Source organism: Zootoca vivipara, chromosome 2, assembly GCF_963506605.1.
Source record: "Zootoca vivipara chromosome 2, rZooViv1.1, whole genome shotgun sequence".
Lineage (NCBI taxonomy): Eukaryota > Metazoa > Chordata > Lepidosauria > Squamata > Lacertidae > Zootoca > Zootoca vivipara.
This window is the reverse complement of record NC_083277.1, coordinates 51,870,454-51,891,139: the sequence shown is the minus strand read 5'-3', so window position 1 is coordinate 51,891,139 and position 20,686 is coordinate 51,870,454. Positions and strand designations below refer to the sequence as shown.

The 20,686-nt window shown below is 45.4% G+C and overlaps 1 protein-coding gene across 1 annotated transcript; it reads left to right on the top strand.

The window, feature by feature from the left end:
- Window positions 1–16,349: 16,349 nt before the first annotated feature.
- Window positions 16,350–19,670, top strand: LOC118080044 (kelch-like protein 6). The gene is made up of 2 exons (XM_035104976.2): window positions 16,350–16,555; window positions 18,230–19,670. The coding sequence occupies exons 1-2, from the start codon at window positions 16,365–16,367 to the stop codon at window positions 19,668–19,670; spliced, it is 1,632 nt and encodes a 543-aa protein (XP_034960867.1). The 5' UTR covers window positions 16,350–16,364.
- Window positions 19,671–20,686: the final 1,016 nt, after the last annotated feature.

The following is a 20,686-nucleotide window of genomic DNA, read 5'->3' as shown; positions in this document are numbered from 1 at the left end:
AAAGGGTAGCTGCACCTGAGATCAGGAGTGCAAAAGCTTGTTGTAGGCAAGCATTCTTCCAAGGACTCAGGGTCACTGTTTAGTGCGCACTAATGTTGTGATTAGCTCCCCAGTGTCAGATAAGTTTTACCTAGTGTCTGAAACTTTCTGAGCTGAACTGTTGACCCGAACATTCCCTATGAATCCCACAAGCATTTCTTTCTACTTAGCAAGAGCATAACGTATAAGAGAATGCGCAATGACATTACTTTCTGTAATTCTCTCAGTTTCAATGCAACCTGAAATAGATTCCCCTCCTGAAAGGTGGTAAAGGATGGTAAGATGAACCCCAGCTGAGTATATTCCCTGTGGAAAATCCAGGTGATTTATTCCAAGGCCCTTCAAAGCCTGAATTCACAGCAAGCCTTCTCTGTCTTTGTGGTTCATCTCATCTAATTTTTACTGTGTGTTTCAAGGCTTGAGACAAAATGCTTCAGTGAGTCAGAAGATTAAAGCACAGAAGTTTAACTAGCAGGGAGTTCAAGAAGCTACTGAGCCATGGCAGACCAGACAGTTTTGTGATTGACAGGCAAATAAGTGTCTGCGCCTTTGATTTGGTCTCCATACCCTTCAGCCTTTACAGAGATCTGAAACGTAATGTCCCACAAGACATGAGTTTCAAGTGGACACTGAAAAGATCCACAAGTCCCAACAGGCTGTGGCTATTCATTATTTCCCCCCAAAAAAGTAATGGGTTTCCCCCTTCATTACTAGCCATGTAATTCTACTAAATGAGAGTCTTAAAATAGTTTATTCTGAATTCATAGTCTAATAATGGCACCGTTGTGGGTCATGACCCAGGGGTAGGGGACCTCTGGCCATGGGCCAAATTAGGACCAGCATGGCTCCCATTTTGACCAATGAGGCCATTTCCCCCAAACCATGGCCACATTCCCCACACCTTGCATTGTACGTGATGCCAGGTGTTAGAGAGGTAGAGGCACAGATAGTTCCCTGTAACTTCACCTCACAGTACAATTCAAAGTGTTAATTTTAACTTTCAAAGTTCAACATGCCTGCACAGGAACCTGGATGTGCATTAAGAGCCCCTTCTCCAAATGCTGCTGTCATCTGAGATCAAGCAAGGAGCAACCAATAGGCAAGGCCTTTCTAGGCCCGATCCTTGAGTCCAAGGAGCCCTAGGATATTAGGTAGGAAAAGAGGTTTGCAAGGAGAGAAGACTGTCCTTCCACCCTTGGAGCCCATTCCTCCTCCACTGTCAGAGCCAGTGCTGGATTTATGTATAAGCTAAACAAGCTATAGCAGGCATCCCCAAACTTCGGCCCTCCAGATGTTTTGGACTACAATTCCCATCTTCCCCAGCCACTGGTTCTGTTAGCTAGTGATCATGGGAGTTGTAGGCCAAAACATCTGGAGGGACGCAGTTTGGGGATGCCTGAGCTATAGCTTAGGGCCTCATTCTCTTGGGGCCCCCAAAAAATTTAAAGAAAAAAAACTGGATAAAGTACATATTTTGCTATGTGCAAATGTCTTTAGATACCTATTAGGTTCATAAATTATTATAGCATATATTCAACACAAAAAACCAGCGACAATTTGTTGTTGACAATGGACAGCTGGACATATAAAGGGTCCCATTACCTTCAGTAGCTTGGAGCCTCATCAAACCTAAATCCGGCCCTGGTCAGAGCTCTAAAACAACACAAAAGTCACGGTAAAAAAAAGATAAAATAATATACTGTATTCCCCCCCCCCCTTGTTATGAAGCCAACCTAATAGCTATAGTGCCAAAAAATGCATCTGCCATATTTATACAGCAACGTTAAAGGAATGGAATTTGACCTTACCATAAATACAAAGATGAAATACAAGGATACAAAAAAATTAAAAGCTTAGAAAATGAAACTTTGTATGCAACCTGCACAATTTAGAAACTTCAGATTACATGCATTTGGAAGTGATGTAATACCTCAGTATTTCTGTGTAGCATTTAGCCCAGATTTTGTGACTATATGGTGTTAGCTCCCTTGTTCTGTCAATGCAAGGATTTCCATTTGCACAACAGAATGTCCCCCCTCTCCTCCTCACATGCATCTTGCCTAAATCTACTCTGAGGGTTCCCCCAACTCTCTGGAACAGATTTGAAGAGGCACGTGGGCACACACAGTTGCACAACTGGAGATCCTTGCGCTGACAGAACAGGGGCATTCGATATCGCATGAATAGGAAACCCCCACCCCCACCCCAAATAGGTGTTTTATCAACCCCATCCAAAATATCACTGAAAATACAGAAGAGCTTTCAAGGATTCTCAGAAGATCAAATAGAAACTGTCTGTTTGCCATCTAATTCTGCGTGCTTTAAAATGTACATGCTGACATTCTGGGTAACATTGTCATGGTCTTGTGTCTCCATTTATATTGATGTAGTAGGAGTGAAGCTCTACCAAACAGGAAGGCTGACATTTTAGGTGCCACCAATGATTCTCTCTGCAGAGGTGTGTGTGATCGCCTGGGCTGTTGAGTAGCGGGCCTTCCATTTCTGTCGCTACACCCACCTCCTTAGCCACATGATGTTGTGTCGATCTGGAGTAAATATCACATGTTATGGCAACAGCCTTAAAATATATCTGACAAATCACTTAATCATATTTCAAAATGTGGCATTATAAAAATAGTCTAGTGTTTTGTGGGTAGCAAGAGGAAGCTATTTATAGAAGTTACGCTGTGTTCCTTCTAATTAAAAATCATCTTTCTCTAGCTGAAATCATGACATCAGGGCTAGGTAACCTGTATAGTTGGCTGTGACACGGGAGAGGGAAGCTTCCTTTCCCGACTTGATTTGCACCAACGTTTTGCCTTCCATTTCCCAGATCCCTTAGATCAGACATAGACAACGTGGCGCCCGCCAGGTGTTAGGGAACACAACTCCCACCATCTCTGAACCTCGACCATGCTGGCTAGGGCTGATGGGAGTTGTGGTCCACATTTATTTATTTGCATTTATATCACCACCTTTCTCTCCACGCAGCTCAAGGTGGCATAGGTGGTTCTCCACCCTCCTTACTTAATCTCCACAACCACCCTGTGAGGTAGATCAGGTTGAGAGGCAAGTGACTAGTCCAAAGTCACCCAATGAGTTTTATGGCCAAGCGGGGATTTGAACCCTGGTCTCCTAGGCCTAGTCCCCAGCATAGATTATTAGAAGCCTGCTAGTAATTACTGCTTATTTTAAAACATGGGGCTTATGGATTTATGTGCTGGTGCTTGACTTCTGAGCTATCAACACTCTCCCTACCATAGTCATGGTCCACATCAACCTGAAACTGGCTTTTGAATGCATGTACACCCACCATTATCCACAATGCAGTGCTATCCCGTGATTTCTTGCGAAATACTGCTGTTTGGTACGTTTCACCCTCAAACCAGCTTCAATCTGAATTGAAAGCTTAGGTCACATTTGCTTCACAGTAAACTCGAGGGGCATCCATTTGAGACAGTCATTGCACATGTGCAGGTGACACCTTCATGAATACCATAGTAGTTTGGGAGCATTGCAGAAACCAAACTGGTCGTGTGCATTGGATGAATACACCCCTGCCCTTCCTCTGGTGTGTACAGCAACATCTGAATGGGACTTGGAATGCAGTGTGTGTTGGAAGGTGACCTTGTTGTGTTTTAAGTGGCCTGACATTCCCTCCTCCTAAATTAAAAAATTCCTTTCAGTAGCACCTTAGAGACCAACAAAGTATGTCATTGGTATGAGCTTTCGTGTGCATGCACACTTCTTCAAATACCACGAAAGCTCATACCAATGACAAACTTACGTTGGTCTCTAAGGTGCTACTGGAAGGATTTTTTTAATTTTGTTTCGACTACGTCAGACCAACACGGCCACCTACCTGTAACTATTCCCTCCTCCTGCACTGGGGAAGAGAGGATGACACTCCAGTGGCAACTGTCCTCTAGCTCCTGGCTTGTCACTTTAGAGCCAAACTGGAAGTTTTGAATGAGTTCTCTGAAAAAGCATAATGAGTCACGGGAGGGAACTTTCTGGCAACTTTGCACCTTTCTTCACGCAGGCAATGGGCCCTGAGTTATCCCTGCTCTGGTTCCTTTCAGAAAAAAATCAAGCAGGAGACCAGCATGGATTCAGCTGAGGGCACATCGTAGAGACTGCATGTGGTGAATAAACCCCATCCTTGGTTGTTACCTGTTTCCCAACCAACAGTAAATGGTGAGCCAGCAGGAGACTATTATTCCTTTGCATGCCTAACACTAGAGCTCGTCTTCCAAAATGATCCTATTTACTAGCGACATGTGGTCTTTCTTTCTTTCTTTCTTTCTTTCTTTCTTTCTTTCTTTCTTTCTTTCTTTCTTTCTTTCTTTCTTTCTCCTGAATCCTCCCTAAATCCAGTTGCTGAATTTGAAAACTTTACTACAAAAATGCTTAGGGCTCAGGGACTTTAAAAAAATGAAATGCTGGAAAACACAAAAGAAGCCTGTCCTATCAGTAAATCAACAAATAAATATATGGTAGAGCCATGCACAATTTAAAGCAAAGCCTGCCCAAGGGGCTTTGATTTAGTATACAGAACTAGCAACCACCATGGAATTGGCTTGTTCACATCACTTGCTTTCTCCCCCACTATGAGGAGCTACACTCCCATAGAAGGAGTGTGCCTCTTTTCATTTGACAGATGTCCGAGGGCATACTGTTAGAGCTTTTCTCACCCTCCATACCCGCCATAAGCCATGCCTAAATATAGGCACAATAGAGGGTCCCAGAGAACTGCAACGGCTGCCACGGACCATTTCCAGGTGCAAGAGTGATCAGCATGTAAGGGAGCTTTTCCTAAGGGCAAAAGCTGTTTGATAGAGGAATTGACTGCAGCAGGAAGAGATGGTAGGCCCTCATTTACTGGATGGCATTGAAACGGGCTGGATGCTCAGCTGCCAGAGATGCTGTAGTTCAGGAGTGGGGAAGCCATGGTCCTCAAAGCCCCATCAGCCCCAGCCAGCATGGCCAGTGGACAGAAACGGTGGGAGTTGTAGTCCAACAACTTCTGGAGGACCACTGGTTTCCTTCTCCTGCTGTGGTTGAATCCTGTATTGCAAGTCCTGCACTGAGAGAGGGGTGAATCAAATGACTTCCAGAGTCCTTCTCAACTCGTATGACTGGGAAGAAGCAGGTCACCTCCCACCCTTGTCAAATCATGCATTTCGTTTGAGGAGGTGTCCATCTGAGGTGCCTGTGTACAATTGTGATACTTGCCACCAACTGCGCACCAATAAACAAGGATGCCTGCTTCCTGAATTGCCAAGCTCGTAAGTCAAAACAGCAGAACTCCTGCTAATCCACCCCAAGCAAAAGCTCAGGCATCAGGTGGCAGGAACCTCCGGGTCAGGAATGGTGCTAACAAGGAACTGGTCAAGGTGCAAGCAATGAAGGATGATTATCGCTTGTTAACTTCTTGTTCTTTGACTCTAGCTCTCTTGCTTGAACTGTTCAGCTAAAGGGAAATGTAATGCCCTGAAGGTCCAAGACTGTTGCCTCTGCATCTGATGCTTCTCCGTGTGTTTCCTGTTTACATCTTGCGTGTCTCTGTGTCTGCCTTGCTGCTGAATTACTGAGCGCTGATTTATTCCCTCATCATGCCTAATCCCTCTGATTGTCTGAGATTACATCTTGAGGAAATCCAGGTTTAGGAACCCAGCTCATCGCCAAACATCCAAATAGTGGTTTGGGGAGGGCACAATTAGAAGCAGAGAAGTGGCAGACAGAAGGAGAGATACTCAAATCTTCATCCTGTTCACCACACAGCTGGATTCAACTCTGTCACTAGAGGCTCAGGTGGCCTTGGTGGTTAGCAGTGCCCTTTTCCAGCTGGTCTGCCAGCTGTGGCCCCTTTTGGATAGGAATGGCTTGGCCACTGTACTCCATGCTCTGGTAACTTCCAGATTGGATTATTGCAATGTGGAGCTGGCCTTGAAGATGGCTCAGAAACTTCTCATTAGTCCAAAATGCAGCAGCCAGATTACTGGCTGGGGTTCCATTTAGATCCCATATAACTAATTTTAAACAGAGCTGTGCTGGCTGCCAGTTTGTTTCTGGGACCCATTAAAGATGCTCACCTTAGTGTCTAAAGCCCTGAATGACTCAAGCCAAAAATACCCGAAAGCTCACTTCCTTCCCTACATACCCTCTTGAGGGCCCTCTTGGTAGTTCCACCATAGCTATAAAAGCTTCACTTGGCAGAAATTCTCCCTTTGATGCATGTGGATCCTGCACCTTCAAAGGGGATCTTGTATCTTTAAGGATCGTGTGGAAAGGAGAACGCTGCTCATGTGCAGCTTCTCTCATTTCTTGTTCCCGTTGCTTTTCTGTCTCTTGCAATGCTTTCAGACAGCAAGAGCTGTTTCTGTAAACAGATTCTGCTTCCCTTCGTGAGGGAGCGACACTTGGCAGATCAGAGGTATTCTGCCCAAACGCCATCAAAAACCGGCCGCCCCGCTTTGATGCTTTCCTCAGGCATAACATAATCAGTGTACTTCAATACAAATCCTCACTCACCTTTCTGACATCTGATTTCCATGCAATCAGCAGAAGGATATGGAGAGGAAAGGTTCCCTTTCCACCTTTCAAATATCTGCAGAACAAAAGCTCACACTAGGCCAGTCCTGATTGCTTTTCTGAGTCAGCGACACTGACTGATTGAGGCCTAGGCATTTCAATCCTTCAGAAAACAGCATTTTGCTATCCAGGCCCATTACAGTGGTACCTCAAGTTCGAACTTAATTCGTTCCAGATGTCCGTTCTTAACACGAAGCGTTCTTAACCCAAGGCATGCATTCCCTGCATAGGCCTCCCGCGGCCCCAGAAGCGAATTGCGTTTGTATCCCGGGGCAAAGTTCGCAACCCAAAACACCTATTTCTGGGTTTGTAGAGTTCGTAACCTGAAGTGTTCGTAAGCAGGACTGTTCATAACCCGAGATACCACTGTACACTGGATTAGCCGCCAGCCAGCACTGCCTACCGTACTCCATTGGACCTTTCAAGCACTAATGTAAGGTACCGCCGGGGTGAAACAGGGGACTCAGGGAACAGGGCCCAGCTGACTTGTTCTCTACAACACCAAGCTAGCACACAACCTAAAGGAGCCACTACTGGTCCAACCTTTTCCATGCTGGAACACCACCCATACATTGGCCAGAGATGGTAAAGTAGTAGCAGCCACCACAACAACAACACTTTTATTATTTATACCCCACCCACCTGGCTGGGTTTCCCCAGCCACTTTGGAGTTCATCAGCTCAGCCAGCCCAGGTGACCTGAGGAGCTAGCTCTATATCATGGTTGCTCCAAACCTTGTTCCTTGTGACATGTCCCACTGAAGAGCCATACAGATCCCCTTCATTCAGAGTCTTTGGACCCTGGTCAGCTGATACCAGAACCAGAGCCTCCATCTACAGCTTGTCTTGGAGGTTGACCAAGGCCCGGCACTCGGTCAAGAAGAACCTTGTCCCACATGAGAGCACCCAGCGTTTGAGACGGTCATCACTGCCTCTCCTCCAGTGACCCTACCTGCAGACATCAGACAAGTGCCAAAAGGGGAGAGAGTCATTTCTATCATACTCTGGCAACAGAGGTAAAGGTAAAGGTAAAGGGACCCCTGACCATTAGGTCCAGTCGTGACCGACTCTGGGGTTGCGCGCTCATCTCACATTATTGGCCGAGGGAGCCGGCGTATAGCTTCCAGGTCATGTGGCCAGCATGACAAAGCCGCTTCTGGCAAACCAGAGCAGCACATTTACCTTCCCGCTGTAGCGGTTCCTATTTATCTACTTGCATTTTGACGTGCTTTCGAACTGCTAGGTTGGCAGGAGCTGGGACCAAGCAACGGGAGCTCACCCCGTCACAGGGATTCGAACCGCCAACCTTCTGGTCAGCAAGCCCTAGGCTCAGTGGTTTAACCACAGCGCCACCTGGGTCCCTCTGGCAACAGAACTCCATCCCAAAAGGAGATCCACATGTCACCCTCATTGTTAACTTTTGAGCATCAGGCAAGCCTGTCCTGTTCACTTGCATACTTTCCTCTTTGGTGGGAATTTCATTTGTGGCTGTGTTCTCACTCTGCCTTTATTGGTGTTTTAAATCATCGTATCATAGAGTTGAATCATCGTATCATAGAGTTGTAGAGTTGGAAGGGATCACTGCAATGTAGGAATCCTGACCACACCTGTCCCTAGGTGGGTTCGAACTACCAAACCTGCACTTAACAGACAAATGCACCGACCCATTGTGCCACTGGGAGCTCCTCATGTTACATTAAATGTTTTCCGGGCTGCTTTTTAAATTGTGGTAGTGGGAATGTAAAAAAAAACCACATTTAATTAAAAATGTTATTGGTTATTTTATGATGTTCATAGCTGCCAAGTTATCCCTTTTTTACAGGGATTTTCCCTTATGCTGAATAGGCTTCCTCGCGAGAAAAGGGAAAACTTGGCAGCTATGATGATGTTTTAATATTATGTGACTAGCCACTATGGATTCTGTTCTTAGGAGAAATGGAACGTATGCACCGTTTTAAAGCGAATAGATACATATACCCCAGTGGGAAGATGCTGCTTAGTTGCACAGCTCCCATTTATCACCTCTGTCCTGAATTGTGCCTCTGTCCTTCCCTTCCTAATATCAGGCTGAGGCTTCAGTCCCCACTTCAGTGGCTGCCAGGTCCTCTTAAAGAGCTGACATTTCCAATCCTGACATTTTCCACAGCTCCATCTGGGAATTAATGGCCGGATATTAACTGCGATGGGGCTGTTTATCATAATTAGTCTCATGAAGCTATTGAGCATTCAGCTTTCCCTTTTTCTTTTTTGCCTTAAATTTATCAGCTCTGAAGAAATAAATGCAGAATCTAGCAGAAGAGATGGCTGGTTTATTTATTGATTTATTTTGGTCTGTCAGGTTTCGGATTTAAAATTTGCCAAAACTGAGCACCTCTTCCTAGAGATGATGCCAAGGTTGACCTGACTTGGGCACGTAATTGGAATTACTGGAGCCATTTGGTATTTTGAGCAGACATTTATAATTCTGACATTTTCTGTAATCAGACCTCTCCCAATGCAAACTAAATACAGTTGTGACTGACAGGGATTTATCAAAGACTGCAAATATTATACAGTGGAACCTCGGGTTGCGAACGTGATCCGTGCGGGAGGCACGTTCGCAACCCACAGCGTTCGCAACCTGCAGCGCTGCGTCTGCGCACGCACGTGACACGATTCAGTGCTTCTGCCGAAGTTCCGGGTTCAGCACGTCTGTAACCCGAAAATGCACAACCCGCAACGATCGCAACCCGAGGTATGACTTTTTCACCTTTAGGTGTGTAGAAAGAAAAACTAAATCAAATGCAGATCTCCACATGGAAACTTGAGGATTGCTATTTATTTTATTACTATAATATTTATTGGGTAGAATTCACTGTAGTGCTAAGCAGGGAGGTACGAGCATGAGGAACAAGGTCTAATCATGCAACAACTTTCCCTTCCTTTCCTCTCCCTGTAAATCTCTTCTGGGGTTTCCTTCAACCCTTCAGAGCAGCCCACTGTCTTTCAGAGCAGTTTTAGGGGGCATGAGGGGGAGAGGGGGGAACAAGTGCACAAGTGGACCTCATTCTACACATGCAATAACTTTAGTTGAAACCCACCCAACCCAATGTGTTTATATACTGCTTTTTGTCACCAAGTCCGTATTTTATTTTATTTTTAAGAAAAGTATTTACTTATCTGAACTTGGAGATATTGTTTCTTTTGGGCATGTTGAAATGTAGAACAAGGGAGCTCCCACTATTGATGAAAATTAAATATTGGTTTGTTTGTTCAGCTGTATTTTGTACTTCCAAACTGCAGCGTAGGAGGAATGCCCCCCCCAACAAAAGAGAACTCAAACAATAGAAAGCAATGAAACATTAAAATGAAAAGCATATTAAATACAAAGAAGCAAAACATTTATGTACACATAAAAAGAAAAGGGAAAAGAAACATTAAAAGGAAAGGGGGGAACTTGTAATAAATTTATTTCCTACTACAATGATGATTAATAGTGTGATAATAAACCCAGACGTAGTCATGCTTAGAGTAGAGCTATTGAAATCAATGGACTTAAATGTTCCCTTTCTTTTAGTAACTCTAAGCATGGCTAAGCCTTGGTCCAACCTAATGAGTTGTATTCCACTCTGTCATACTCAGAATAGACCCATTGAAATTCATGAACCTAAGCTAGTCATGTTGACTAACTTTGATGGGCAGCTGCATGAAAATGGTGGGCAATGCCAGAGACAAAACTGGGTGGAGGAGCAAATGTGCCTTTTACCTTTGTACAGTAGACTAGCTCCTACACACTCTCACACAGCCCATCCTCCACTCAACCTAGGGAGAGTCTAGACTAGAGGGCCAATAGGAAAGGCCTGAGGAGCCACACGGGGCTCCTGAGACTAAGGTTTCTCTCCCCCTGCACCCTGCAAGATAGGTTTGCAAACCGAGAAGCAAACAAGATGCAGAAGGACACTTGAGTTGCTCTGATGTGCCGCTAATATAGCCTTAAAAATATATCTGTATCCATAAACTTATTTTATTCAAGTTCTGCTGGCCCCTAAAGTTGTTCAGAAGCTTTCTCCATGCCGCTCCAGTCCTTCCCCCATGCAGAGCTCTGTTGGTGTCCTCCTGCTTTCATTCTCCACAATTCTGTTCTGCCCTTGTTTTTCTTGCCCAATCGGAGATTATCCAAAGCTCTCCATCCAGATGTTTACTAGGTAAACATAAAAGATTTTGTGTTTACATATTACCTATTAACATTCCTCTGCTGATGTGAAGGTAGTAATTATGGAGCCAGATGGGGACGTGCACACAGTCTTTGACACCAAGCCTGCACACTGCTGGGTGGCATTTTTAACGAGATGCCAACCACCAGCAGGAAGATCAGGAAAGCTGACTGCAATTAAAAACTGAATTTCTAAATCTACCGCATGGCTTATTCCAGGTGAAAACTAAGTGTTTTGGGCTGCAGCATTTGACAAAATGTACATGGGATGCGCTCCAAGCTAATGTGCTCAAACCTGAAATTCCCCCTTGTTACAACATGATGGCAATAATACAATAATTATATGCCATCACCTGTGCGGATAATGCAAAGACACTGTGCCCATTCCTAATTCACATGACAGCATTCTAGCCAGGGGCTGTAATGTTTGAAATCCTCTTACTACATGGATGACCCTGGCTTTGTGTGGATGGTCTTAAAACCAACACTGCCTGTTCCAAGGGGCTGATGGCGCAGAGTTGCCCCATGTGCTTTGGAACTGTCCATATGGTAAAGAAATATTATTACAACCCATGTGACTTAGCTACGTAGAAGCATTCTGAGTGGCTACCACATAATAGAGTGCAACGTTTTAGTTGGATCTAACCCCCTAAATGCCAGTAAGGATCTTTTTTCTGTGGCACGGGGGAACTTCGTCTTGCCTACCAGGAGGGGCCAGTGGCATGGGGCAGTGCTTTATATTTTAAAAAATCTAATGGAAGTTAATTAAATGATCAACAGTAACAGTAGACCTCCGGGTATAGGGGGGTATATAAATTCAATAAATAATAATAAAAATGAATAAACAGCATTAAATGGAGACAAGCAGAGCAGATAGCACTAATCTGAACAAAACTGCTATTGCGGACATACAGTTGGGCAATTTCCTACTCACCAGGCCCATTGGCAGACCAACTCTGCATTACGAAGATGTCTGCAAATGTGACGTGAAGGTGGGCAACATCAACCCCACCATGTGGGAATCCCAGACGACTGCAGCGCCTGAAGACAGACCGTAGCAGTGACCAGAGGAGGAATGATTGCCGGGAGGAGCGCAGAGAGAAGAAACACCATGGTCCACCTGGATCAGCACCATGGTATGCCTTTATCTGCCCAACTGCAATAAAACATCTCTCTCCTGTATTGGTCTCTATAGCCACAACAGGCGCTGTAACCTTTCAAAGGCGCACTCCTCCATTGTCTCCCAATACAGACACAGATGCCAACCAACGGTTTCCGTATGGTGTGTCACAGTGGCCTCCAGGTGAGCCCTAAAGTACCAAGGTATATTGTCCGCTACAGTAGGGATACAGCTTTATGTACACCCCTGCCTGTGTTTACCCATTGCAAGTGTACGTAGCTGGAGGCTGCAATCCAAGGTTGCTGGTACAATAAGTAGATACTCCATATTTAAAAGGATGAGTCCCCTAACGCAGGGCCATCCTCAAAGAATTTTGACTTGGCATAGAAGCCACCCATTTGCCCCACTTCTTTTAAAAAGCCACCCATCCATTAGCTCTTTTTGTTTCCAACATCCATTGTTAACAGCTTGGCAACCCACCCTCAAGTACTTCACTGGATGGCAACTGACCCAACAAGTGGCTATTAGTACCTCATCTCTGAGCTCTGCAGCTATCAAATGTTTCTTATTTCAGAACGCAGCAGCTGCATGATTTCCTTGACTTTTAAAAATCTGACCTCCACTTGTAAAGGTAAAACTTTTGAAAGGGGGCTACATATGAAAGAATACGTGATTCCCTCTGCACCTACCAGCCCAGCCAGTGGCTTTTAAAATATGCCTTGTTGGTCTCCTATATGCAAATAAGAAATGGGAATTGTAAAAGAGTAACAGCTCATTGGCTGCTGCCTGCCTGTGTCAAGGCTTATAGTCATAATGGGTGATCTGGCTATACTTAGGGATTTAGAGTTGTTCTTGTGCTCTGCGATTCACACTTCTGGCACAATGGCCTAAATATTTTGGTTTCACCAAATGGCTAGCAACCAAAACCAGAACACCAGCCCTCTTCTTTATATGTGAAACCACCTCATACTATGTGCTGAGACCCATGTTGAGTAGCACTGGGATTGCATTTCTTCCACTTTTTTTTGGGACTGCTTCTCCACCAGGATTTGTTCCAGGCCCTATAATAACCCAAAGTGGTTATCAACCAACTAATCCCTGTCTCAGGTACAGGCACCATCTTGAAACCAGTTCTTGGTAGCAACCAGATGGACTGAAGACCCTTGTGAGCGTCATTTGGGAACAAAAGGGTTAGGAAGATACAGGATATGGGAATCTCTCAGTGGAGTGGAACCGGTAGCCCTCCGGATGTTGTTGGACTGCACCTCCCATCAGTCCTAGCCAGCATGAGAGGGAAGCTGTAATCCAGCAACGCCTAAAGGGCCCCTGGTCCCCTACCCTTGTTGTAAGTCATTGAAGTGTTCCAGGGCGAAAGATACACCATCTTTCATAGAACATAAAAGCCTGTCTTGTACTATTTGTCCACCTAGCTCAGTATTGTCTGCTCAGACTGGCTACAGCTGCCTAGGGTTTCAGGCAGGAGTCTTTCCCACTGCCTGCTTCCCATTTTAATTTTTAAATGGAGATGCTGGGGATTGACAATGGGCATTCTGCATGCCAAGCATGTGCTCTGCCACTGAGTTACGCTCTCCCCCCTCTCTTAAGCTCAAGGCCAGGGGAAGGTGGACTATTCAAGAGGCAGCAAAGAAGGAAAACATTATTCCTAAGTACCTGATCCAGGGAACATTATTCCTAAGTACCTGTGAGGAGAAGACACTACATAATCAATGGAGATCTGAAGAAGAGGGATAGGATTAGGCAGTGCTTTTTTATGGGGGGACACATACCCCTAAACATTTTGTGAATCTAAGTTCGGCCTCATTGAGGGGCAGTATTTCAATAAGAGTAGGAAAATGAGAGTACCCCTAAACATTTTTGTAGGGGAACAAAGCACTAGGAATAGGTCAGGCCTCAAAGTGATTATGGCCATGGCCATGTAGTTCAGACTACAGGTGGGTTTTTTTAAAGTCCTCCAGGTTTCCAATGTATTATATAACAATGGGTTTCAGGAGTATCTGTGAGGATATATTTGGCCTGATGGTGGTGTGTCCTGGAGCTCCACCTGATCAGTATTCTAACTCCCACGAGGCTCACTCCCAACATCTCATTGCCAATTGGAGGCTCTCTCTTCTTCCCTAGAAATGACTGGTTGGTGAGTCCCAGAGGAGTCATTTTTTCTAGAGATTCTTGAACCTGCAGGTGGATTATGGACACCAAAAAGGAACAGGGTAGCAGTGGAATGGATGACATAAGCTTGAGTTCTACCTCTTTGGGATGTTACACAATTCAGGGTAAGTTTACTGCAGAATATAGAAATACACAGTCTATCCCCCCCCCCCAATCTTCCCTTGACAAGTGCCTGGATATGTGTCTTGAATGTAGATATTCAGCTCCGTATCGTATCGATGCCCCTTTTGGCCGTCATCGTAGCAAAACAAAGCTGAAACAGAACCCAATGAGTTTCTAGCAGGACTAAGAAATTTCAATAACTGAACATGTCCAGAATAGTGCCTTAATATGCTCTTAAACCAGGAGCATTGCTGGAAACAGGGGGTTCAACATCAACCCCCAAATTCTCTGTGCTTGTCTTCCATGACCAATTGGACAGGTCTACCTCTTGTTGCCCTTTTTGTTTCTGGTCAGGATCTAACACACCAACTCGGTTTTTTCCTCCCCTTCCTTACAGGCTTAAAACAGCTCTATGAGGCCCGCCAGCTCTGTGATGCCACCCTGGTGGCCGAAGGAAGGATTTTCTCCTGTCACAGGTGAGTTCCTGGATTTTGCTGGTCTCCAACCTGCTAGTGAATATTGGCCTGATGAAACGGCTCGTGTTATCCATAGCCAGCGAAGCAGATGCTTTGCCTAGGGAGGTGAAATTGCCTAGGCAAGTGCAGAGTATGCACATTAGCACTGAGACCGTCCGGCTCTATGGGAGAAACACAGCCTCTGACACAAGAGTGTAATAATCTTTGTCACAATGCATCCCGCCAGATCACTGCCATTCCGAATAAGCCAATGGCTCAGGTTCTTGTGCTAGTCATATGCCTCTAAAAGCTTACATTTGCAATTCACATCTGACATTGGTTCATTTAATGGGGTGGGAAGGAGGGAAGATTAGCAGAAATCCCACTCATGGAGAGGTTTATACAAATTAAGGCTTATCATTTAGATTTATAGAGATTAATGGAATTATGCAAGGTGTGGAGGAAGTGGATAGAGAATATGTCCGTCTGTCCCCCGCTCGAATCGTGGGAGTGTCGCTCTCCCAATTAAAGTGTTTGGCAGGAGATTCAGGGCAGACAAAACAAAGTACTTTTTTCACACAACACACAACTGATTTATGGATTTCATTGTCATCCAGTCTGGTGAGGGTCACCATATTAAAACAGGATTGGGGAGATTCATGGAGGATAAGGTTTCAATGGTCATTGGCCATGATAACTAAATCAAACCTTCACCTTCAGAGACATTGAGTACCATTTGTTGCAGACAACTGGGAGAGCACAATTTCCTTCAGATCCAAAATAAAAAATGGATTTCTGAAAGTATCTAAATGGGGGAAAGATTTGGTGTGTATTGGGCGGGGGGTGCTCTCCTGTAAATTAAATTTTGTACACCAGGGTTCTAGAACCATTCTTGTTGTGCTAATTATGCAGATAGCTTATGAAGGAAACTTTCCAAAATGTAATTGGCCACCTGCAGTTGGAAGTGATACAGTCCATTCTGCTGCTTGTGCTGACTAGGCCTTACAGTGCCCAGGGCCGGATCACCCATAAGGCAAGGTGTGAGGTAACTGCCTCGGGCGGCAGGATCCACAGGGGCAGCAAGAAAGGGATCATTCACTGCTGCAGCACGCTCCTTGGAGGCTAGATCTGCTGCCTCCCTGACAGCCCTCCCCATGCCACCTCTGCAGTGGCCTTTATTCACACCCTGTTCTTGATGTACAACTTCACTCACCCCTTCTTCCCTGGGGGGGAAGCAATTTTGTAGTTCGCCTCAGGTGGCAAAATCTCTTGAGCTGATCCGGCAGCGGCCATCCCATGGGCTGATATTGGCCTGCTTACAGGCTGCTGACTCTTTTTTAAAGGGACGAAGGTTCTGTGTCTTTAACAGCTGGACTAGCAAACCTGCTACGGGAATGAAAGCACAGAGAGCAAATCAACTGAGTGCAGCAGTAGTACATGGAAGAAGAGGAATATTCCCGAGTAAGGGATAACTGAGATAGTGAACATGAGTGTCCTTAGAATTATTTCATCCGGAGTGGCAGATATATATTCCTGTTCTGAAGGATCATGTAACCCCAGAAGCTTAGCATTTTTATGCATAACATAGGGCTGACTTTTTGTTTTATTGACGTAGTCACTTTGCTGCCTCTCTTTGTAGGGCATTGTTGGCCTCATTCAGCCCTTACTTCCGGGCCATGTTCACCAGGCCCTTTAGAGAATGCTGGGAAAGGCAAGTTGTGTTCGAAGACATGCCCTCTTCTGTCCTTCAAAAAATTCTAGATTATCTCTACACTGGAGAGCTGTTGCTTACACCAGAGACTGCTCAGGATCTCTTCACAGCTGCCAATAGGCTTGTCATCCGCCCACTGCAGGAGATTATTGGCAGGTAAACAGATCTTGTTTTGGAGCTGGGACTGGGGATCCTTGGGTCAGTGGGTAGAATCCTTAAGAGATACAGTGGTACCTCTGGTTACAAACTTAATTCGTTCTGGAGGTCCGTTCTTAACCTGAAACTGTTCTTAACCTGAGGTACCACTTTAGCTAATGGGGCCTCCCACTGCCGCCACCCCACCACCGCGCGATTTCTGTTCTCATCCTGAGGTAAAGATCATAACCCGAGGTACTACTTCTGGGTTAGCAGAGTCTGTAACTCCCGAGGTGTTTGTAACCCGAGGTACCACTGTATGAAGGCACAATCTAGAGTTGAGCTGAAATTTCCCAGAAGACATTTTTCTGATAATATATCTCAGGCTTTTCTTTTAGAAAACAATTTTTCACTGAATATTTCCCAACTTTCTTTGGGGGGAGGCAGCTATTATTTCTCCCCTGCCCCACAATGACCTGAATATAAACACAGACAATGCCCTTGAATGACACTAGGTCTAAAGCATTGTTTGGGGTGGGAAACAGTGCCCAGTGCAGTTGTTGCTGCTGCTGCTTCTTGCAGCGGCAAGCTGTGGCATTGGGGAGGAACCTAGCACCAGCGTCTGGAGAAATGTAAGATGTCTGAGCTTATGTCAAAAGCGAGTTTGAGTTTTCATTCATTAAAATGACAGGCATCTGTACCTTGAGCTTTGCCTAGTTTGTCAAAGAAATCAAGGACTATGTTCACTTGGGCCCCAGACAACACAGACGTATTGGCTGGCAAGCTAAACAAGAACTGAAAATTTACTGGTTCACACAGTGCTGTCTTAATTCTGGGGGTTCACAGAGGATATCAATCTCCAAAAATTCCACCGCATTACCCATTAACCAAAATGAAATTAATTTAAAGACAATAATTGGTGAACTCCAGCTGTCCCACAGCAGTTTACTAACAGCTGAGTGCCTTGTTGTAATGTTCAACTGGGGCCTCAGCAGCAAGTAAACTGCTATGGGACAGTTGGAGTTCCACAATTACTGCCTTTAAATTAATTTCACTTTGTAACTGAGGGAATTTTCCTGGAGGAAAGAGAGATCAGGAAAAATGAACGATGGGATGCATGCAGATCCTTCCTATTGCCTATACTCCTAACTTCACACTGACACAAGTGCTATTTAACATGGAAGGGCCTATTCGTAGCTCACAATTACTATTGCAAATCACATATATTTTGGCTGCATCATTCCTCCATATCCACAACTCAATCCCTCTGGCTATCCCATTTTGTTCCATTCATTCAGGTGTCCAACATTTCCCTTACTGTGGCTTGTTTCAGCTTTCCTCCTCAAAAGTCCTGACCTGCTACCTTCCAATGCATTTCCCCCATCCTTTAAAGTGATCTCTTTCCTCCTGAGCCTGGAGACAGATGCCACAAACAATTCCAGCTCCACTTGAACCATCTTGCTTTTGAGCGGGTTGCTGGCAACATATAAAAAATGTATGTTTTTCAGACACCTTGGCAAACTTATTTTAACCGGCATGTGTTGGTCTCTGGAGGTGGGATAACAGGTCAGAATGCCAGTGGGCATGCCAGTCCCTTTGCTGCTGAGCGCGAAGAGCTGTCTCCTTCACCATCTGGAGAGTGAAATTCCCCTGCAGTTCCCCACTGATCCATATTTAATTTCTTTCTCTCACCAGATTCCTTGCTGAAAGCATTTCTATGGACAGCTGCCTGGGGATTTATGCTTTGGCATATGCTCACAACCACCAAGCTTTGCTTGGTGTGGCCGCACGCCACATCACCATTAACTTTGAACCTCTTTCTCAACACGAGGCCTTTCCAGGCTTGGATCCCAGCACGGTGATCAGCATTGTCTCCTCAGACAAACTCCTGGTGTCTTCTGAGCTGATCGTCTACCATGCTGTGCAGCGCTGGGTGAGGTCTCAACCAGCTGAGCATCTCTCACTGATCAAGAAGCTGCTGAAACAAGTCCGCCTCCCGCTTCTTACTTCCGAGGAGATCACTATAGTCCAGAAGGACATAATTGAAGAATATGGACATGCTCACCTGCAGTGGGAGCAGCTAGATGGAGAAGGGAGGTTGCGGAAGAGTGGGGGCCTCAGGCACGGCATGTACGATGACTGGATTGTGAGCTTGGGCCTTTTTGTAAGCAACATGCAGGGAGGCGTAGTTGAACGTCTGAAAACTCACTTCCTGGGATTCAGCCTGCAGACAGAAAGCTGGGAGGAGATACCACCCCTGATGTATCTAGATTCCTCTGGCTTCTTGTCTGTGGGGCACAAGCTCTACGTCTCTGGGGGACAAAGGCTTAATGGCTCCGTCTTAGGGAACCTGCATGAGTTTGATGCTCTTACCGGCCAGTGGATGCAGCTGCCATCCATGTCCACCCCTCGGCGAGAACATGGTTTCCTAGCATGTAAGCAGAAGCTGTATGCTTTAGGGGGTCGGAGTGGCCGAAGTGTGCTTGATTCTGCAGAAAGCTTTGACCTAGTGCAGAAGTCCTGGTCTCCCATTGCCAACCTGCCATTTGCAGTGAGTCATTTTGCCTCTGCCACATTGAAAAACAAGCTCTACCTGATTGGAGGCTTCTCTCACACAAGGGCAAGCGGCCTTGCTCACAGGGGCATTCTGATTTATGAAACAGGTTCCGATGTGTGGAATCAGGTGCCTCTGGCTTTTCAGTGCTACAAATCCACAGCTGTGACCATGGACAATGGGATCTTCGTCATCGGTGGGCTTGTTGAGGAGAGCAGCCGGCGCGAGACACCCGGCACTGTAATCAGGGCCCTGATCTCTGGCACCCACAAGTGTTTCTTCCTCAGCAAGGATGGCACTGTGAGCTACGACGTCACCATCCCAGAACTTCCTATCCTGGTCTTGCCACCTTGTGCGGTGCAGTGGCAGAGAAGAATCCATGTGCTGGTAGGGAATACAATATACCAGTGGAAGCCCGGAGAGCCCAGCTGGACCAGGAGTCGAAAAAGTGCTCCCAACACAAGAGTAACATTCTTAACTGTAGTTAACGGGGTAACACTGAGGGTCCCAAAGAAAAATCTCCAGCCCCTTTTACGAGAAGCCTCTGCAGCCTTGACAGCAGTTTGGGTGGCTGATAATTAGCAGCCAATCGACACTTCCCCAAACCTGGCTACCTTGGCTTCACCTAAATGCAGGATTCCATCAGGCATCTTAAGCTTCTCCCTTTAATATTGACAGCACAGATGCCTTCGGGAGCAAAATACAGTCACATGGGTTCCTCCTCATTGCACTTGAGGCAGGGTGCCTATGGCTCAGCCAAGGGGGCCTGGCTGCTGAATAAATTCCATTCCAGCCTCCAACTTACGTTACTTATCATAGAATTGTTCTGAGTACCATATGGTATGAGGGGAAAGATCTGAAGCTTCTATGTCTACCTCCACTGTCAGAGGCATTAGGCCTCTACATACTAGTTTCTAGGAATTGTAGGAGGGGGGGAATGCTGTTGCACTCGAACCCAGCACACAGGCTTCCCAGGGGCTTTAGGGCGGCCATTGTGAGAACAGGATGCTGGACTAGATGGGCCATTGGACTGGGTGGGGAAAAAGGAAGATTTTCTGTCTTTGGCTCAAAGCAAAAGTCCCCTTATTTCCTTCAGATTTCAAAGCCATGTTCAACTCTGGTCTGTACTGCAAGGAGGAACTGGAAGAGAAATAGGGGCACACTTTAACTGTTAATCAAATAATTAAGATTGGTTGGTTGCCTAACACAAGGCAATCTCTAGTAGAGATGTAAAAGCCTGGGGGTAGTGGGCAGGGTGGGAAACAAAGCCAAAATAATGAAGAAAAAACCCTGGAACCCCCCCCCCAAGTTATTTTTTATTTTTTAAAAAATATATTTATTGGATTTTTTCAAACAAGAGAAAAGAAAAAGAAAAAACAACAAAAAAAAACTAACACACCAAAATCGCGGAAAAAAAGAAAAGAAAAAAGAAAGAATTCCAAAAAAACCAATACAATAACAAGAAAGAATAAACAATCATTATATAAACTCATTTCATAGCACAATTTCGACTTCCCCGTCCCTCCCATCCCGGGCTTTATGATATCCCAAAGTTATTATGGTTCCCCCCCCCCAACAAAACCCCTTCAGGTCTTTAG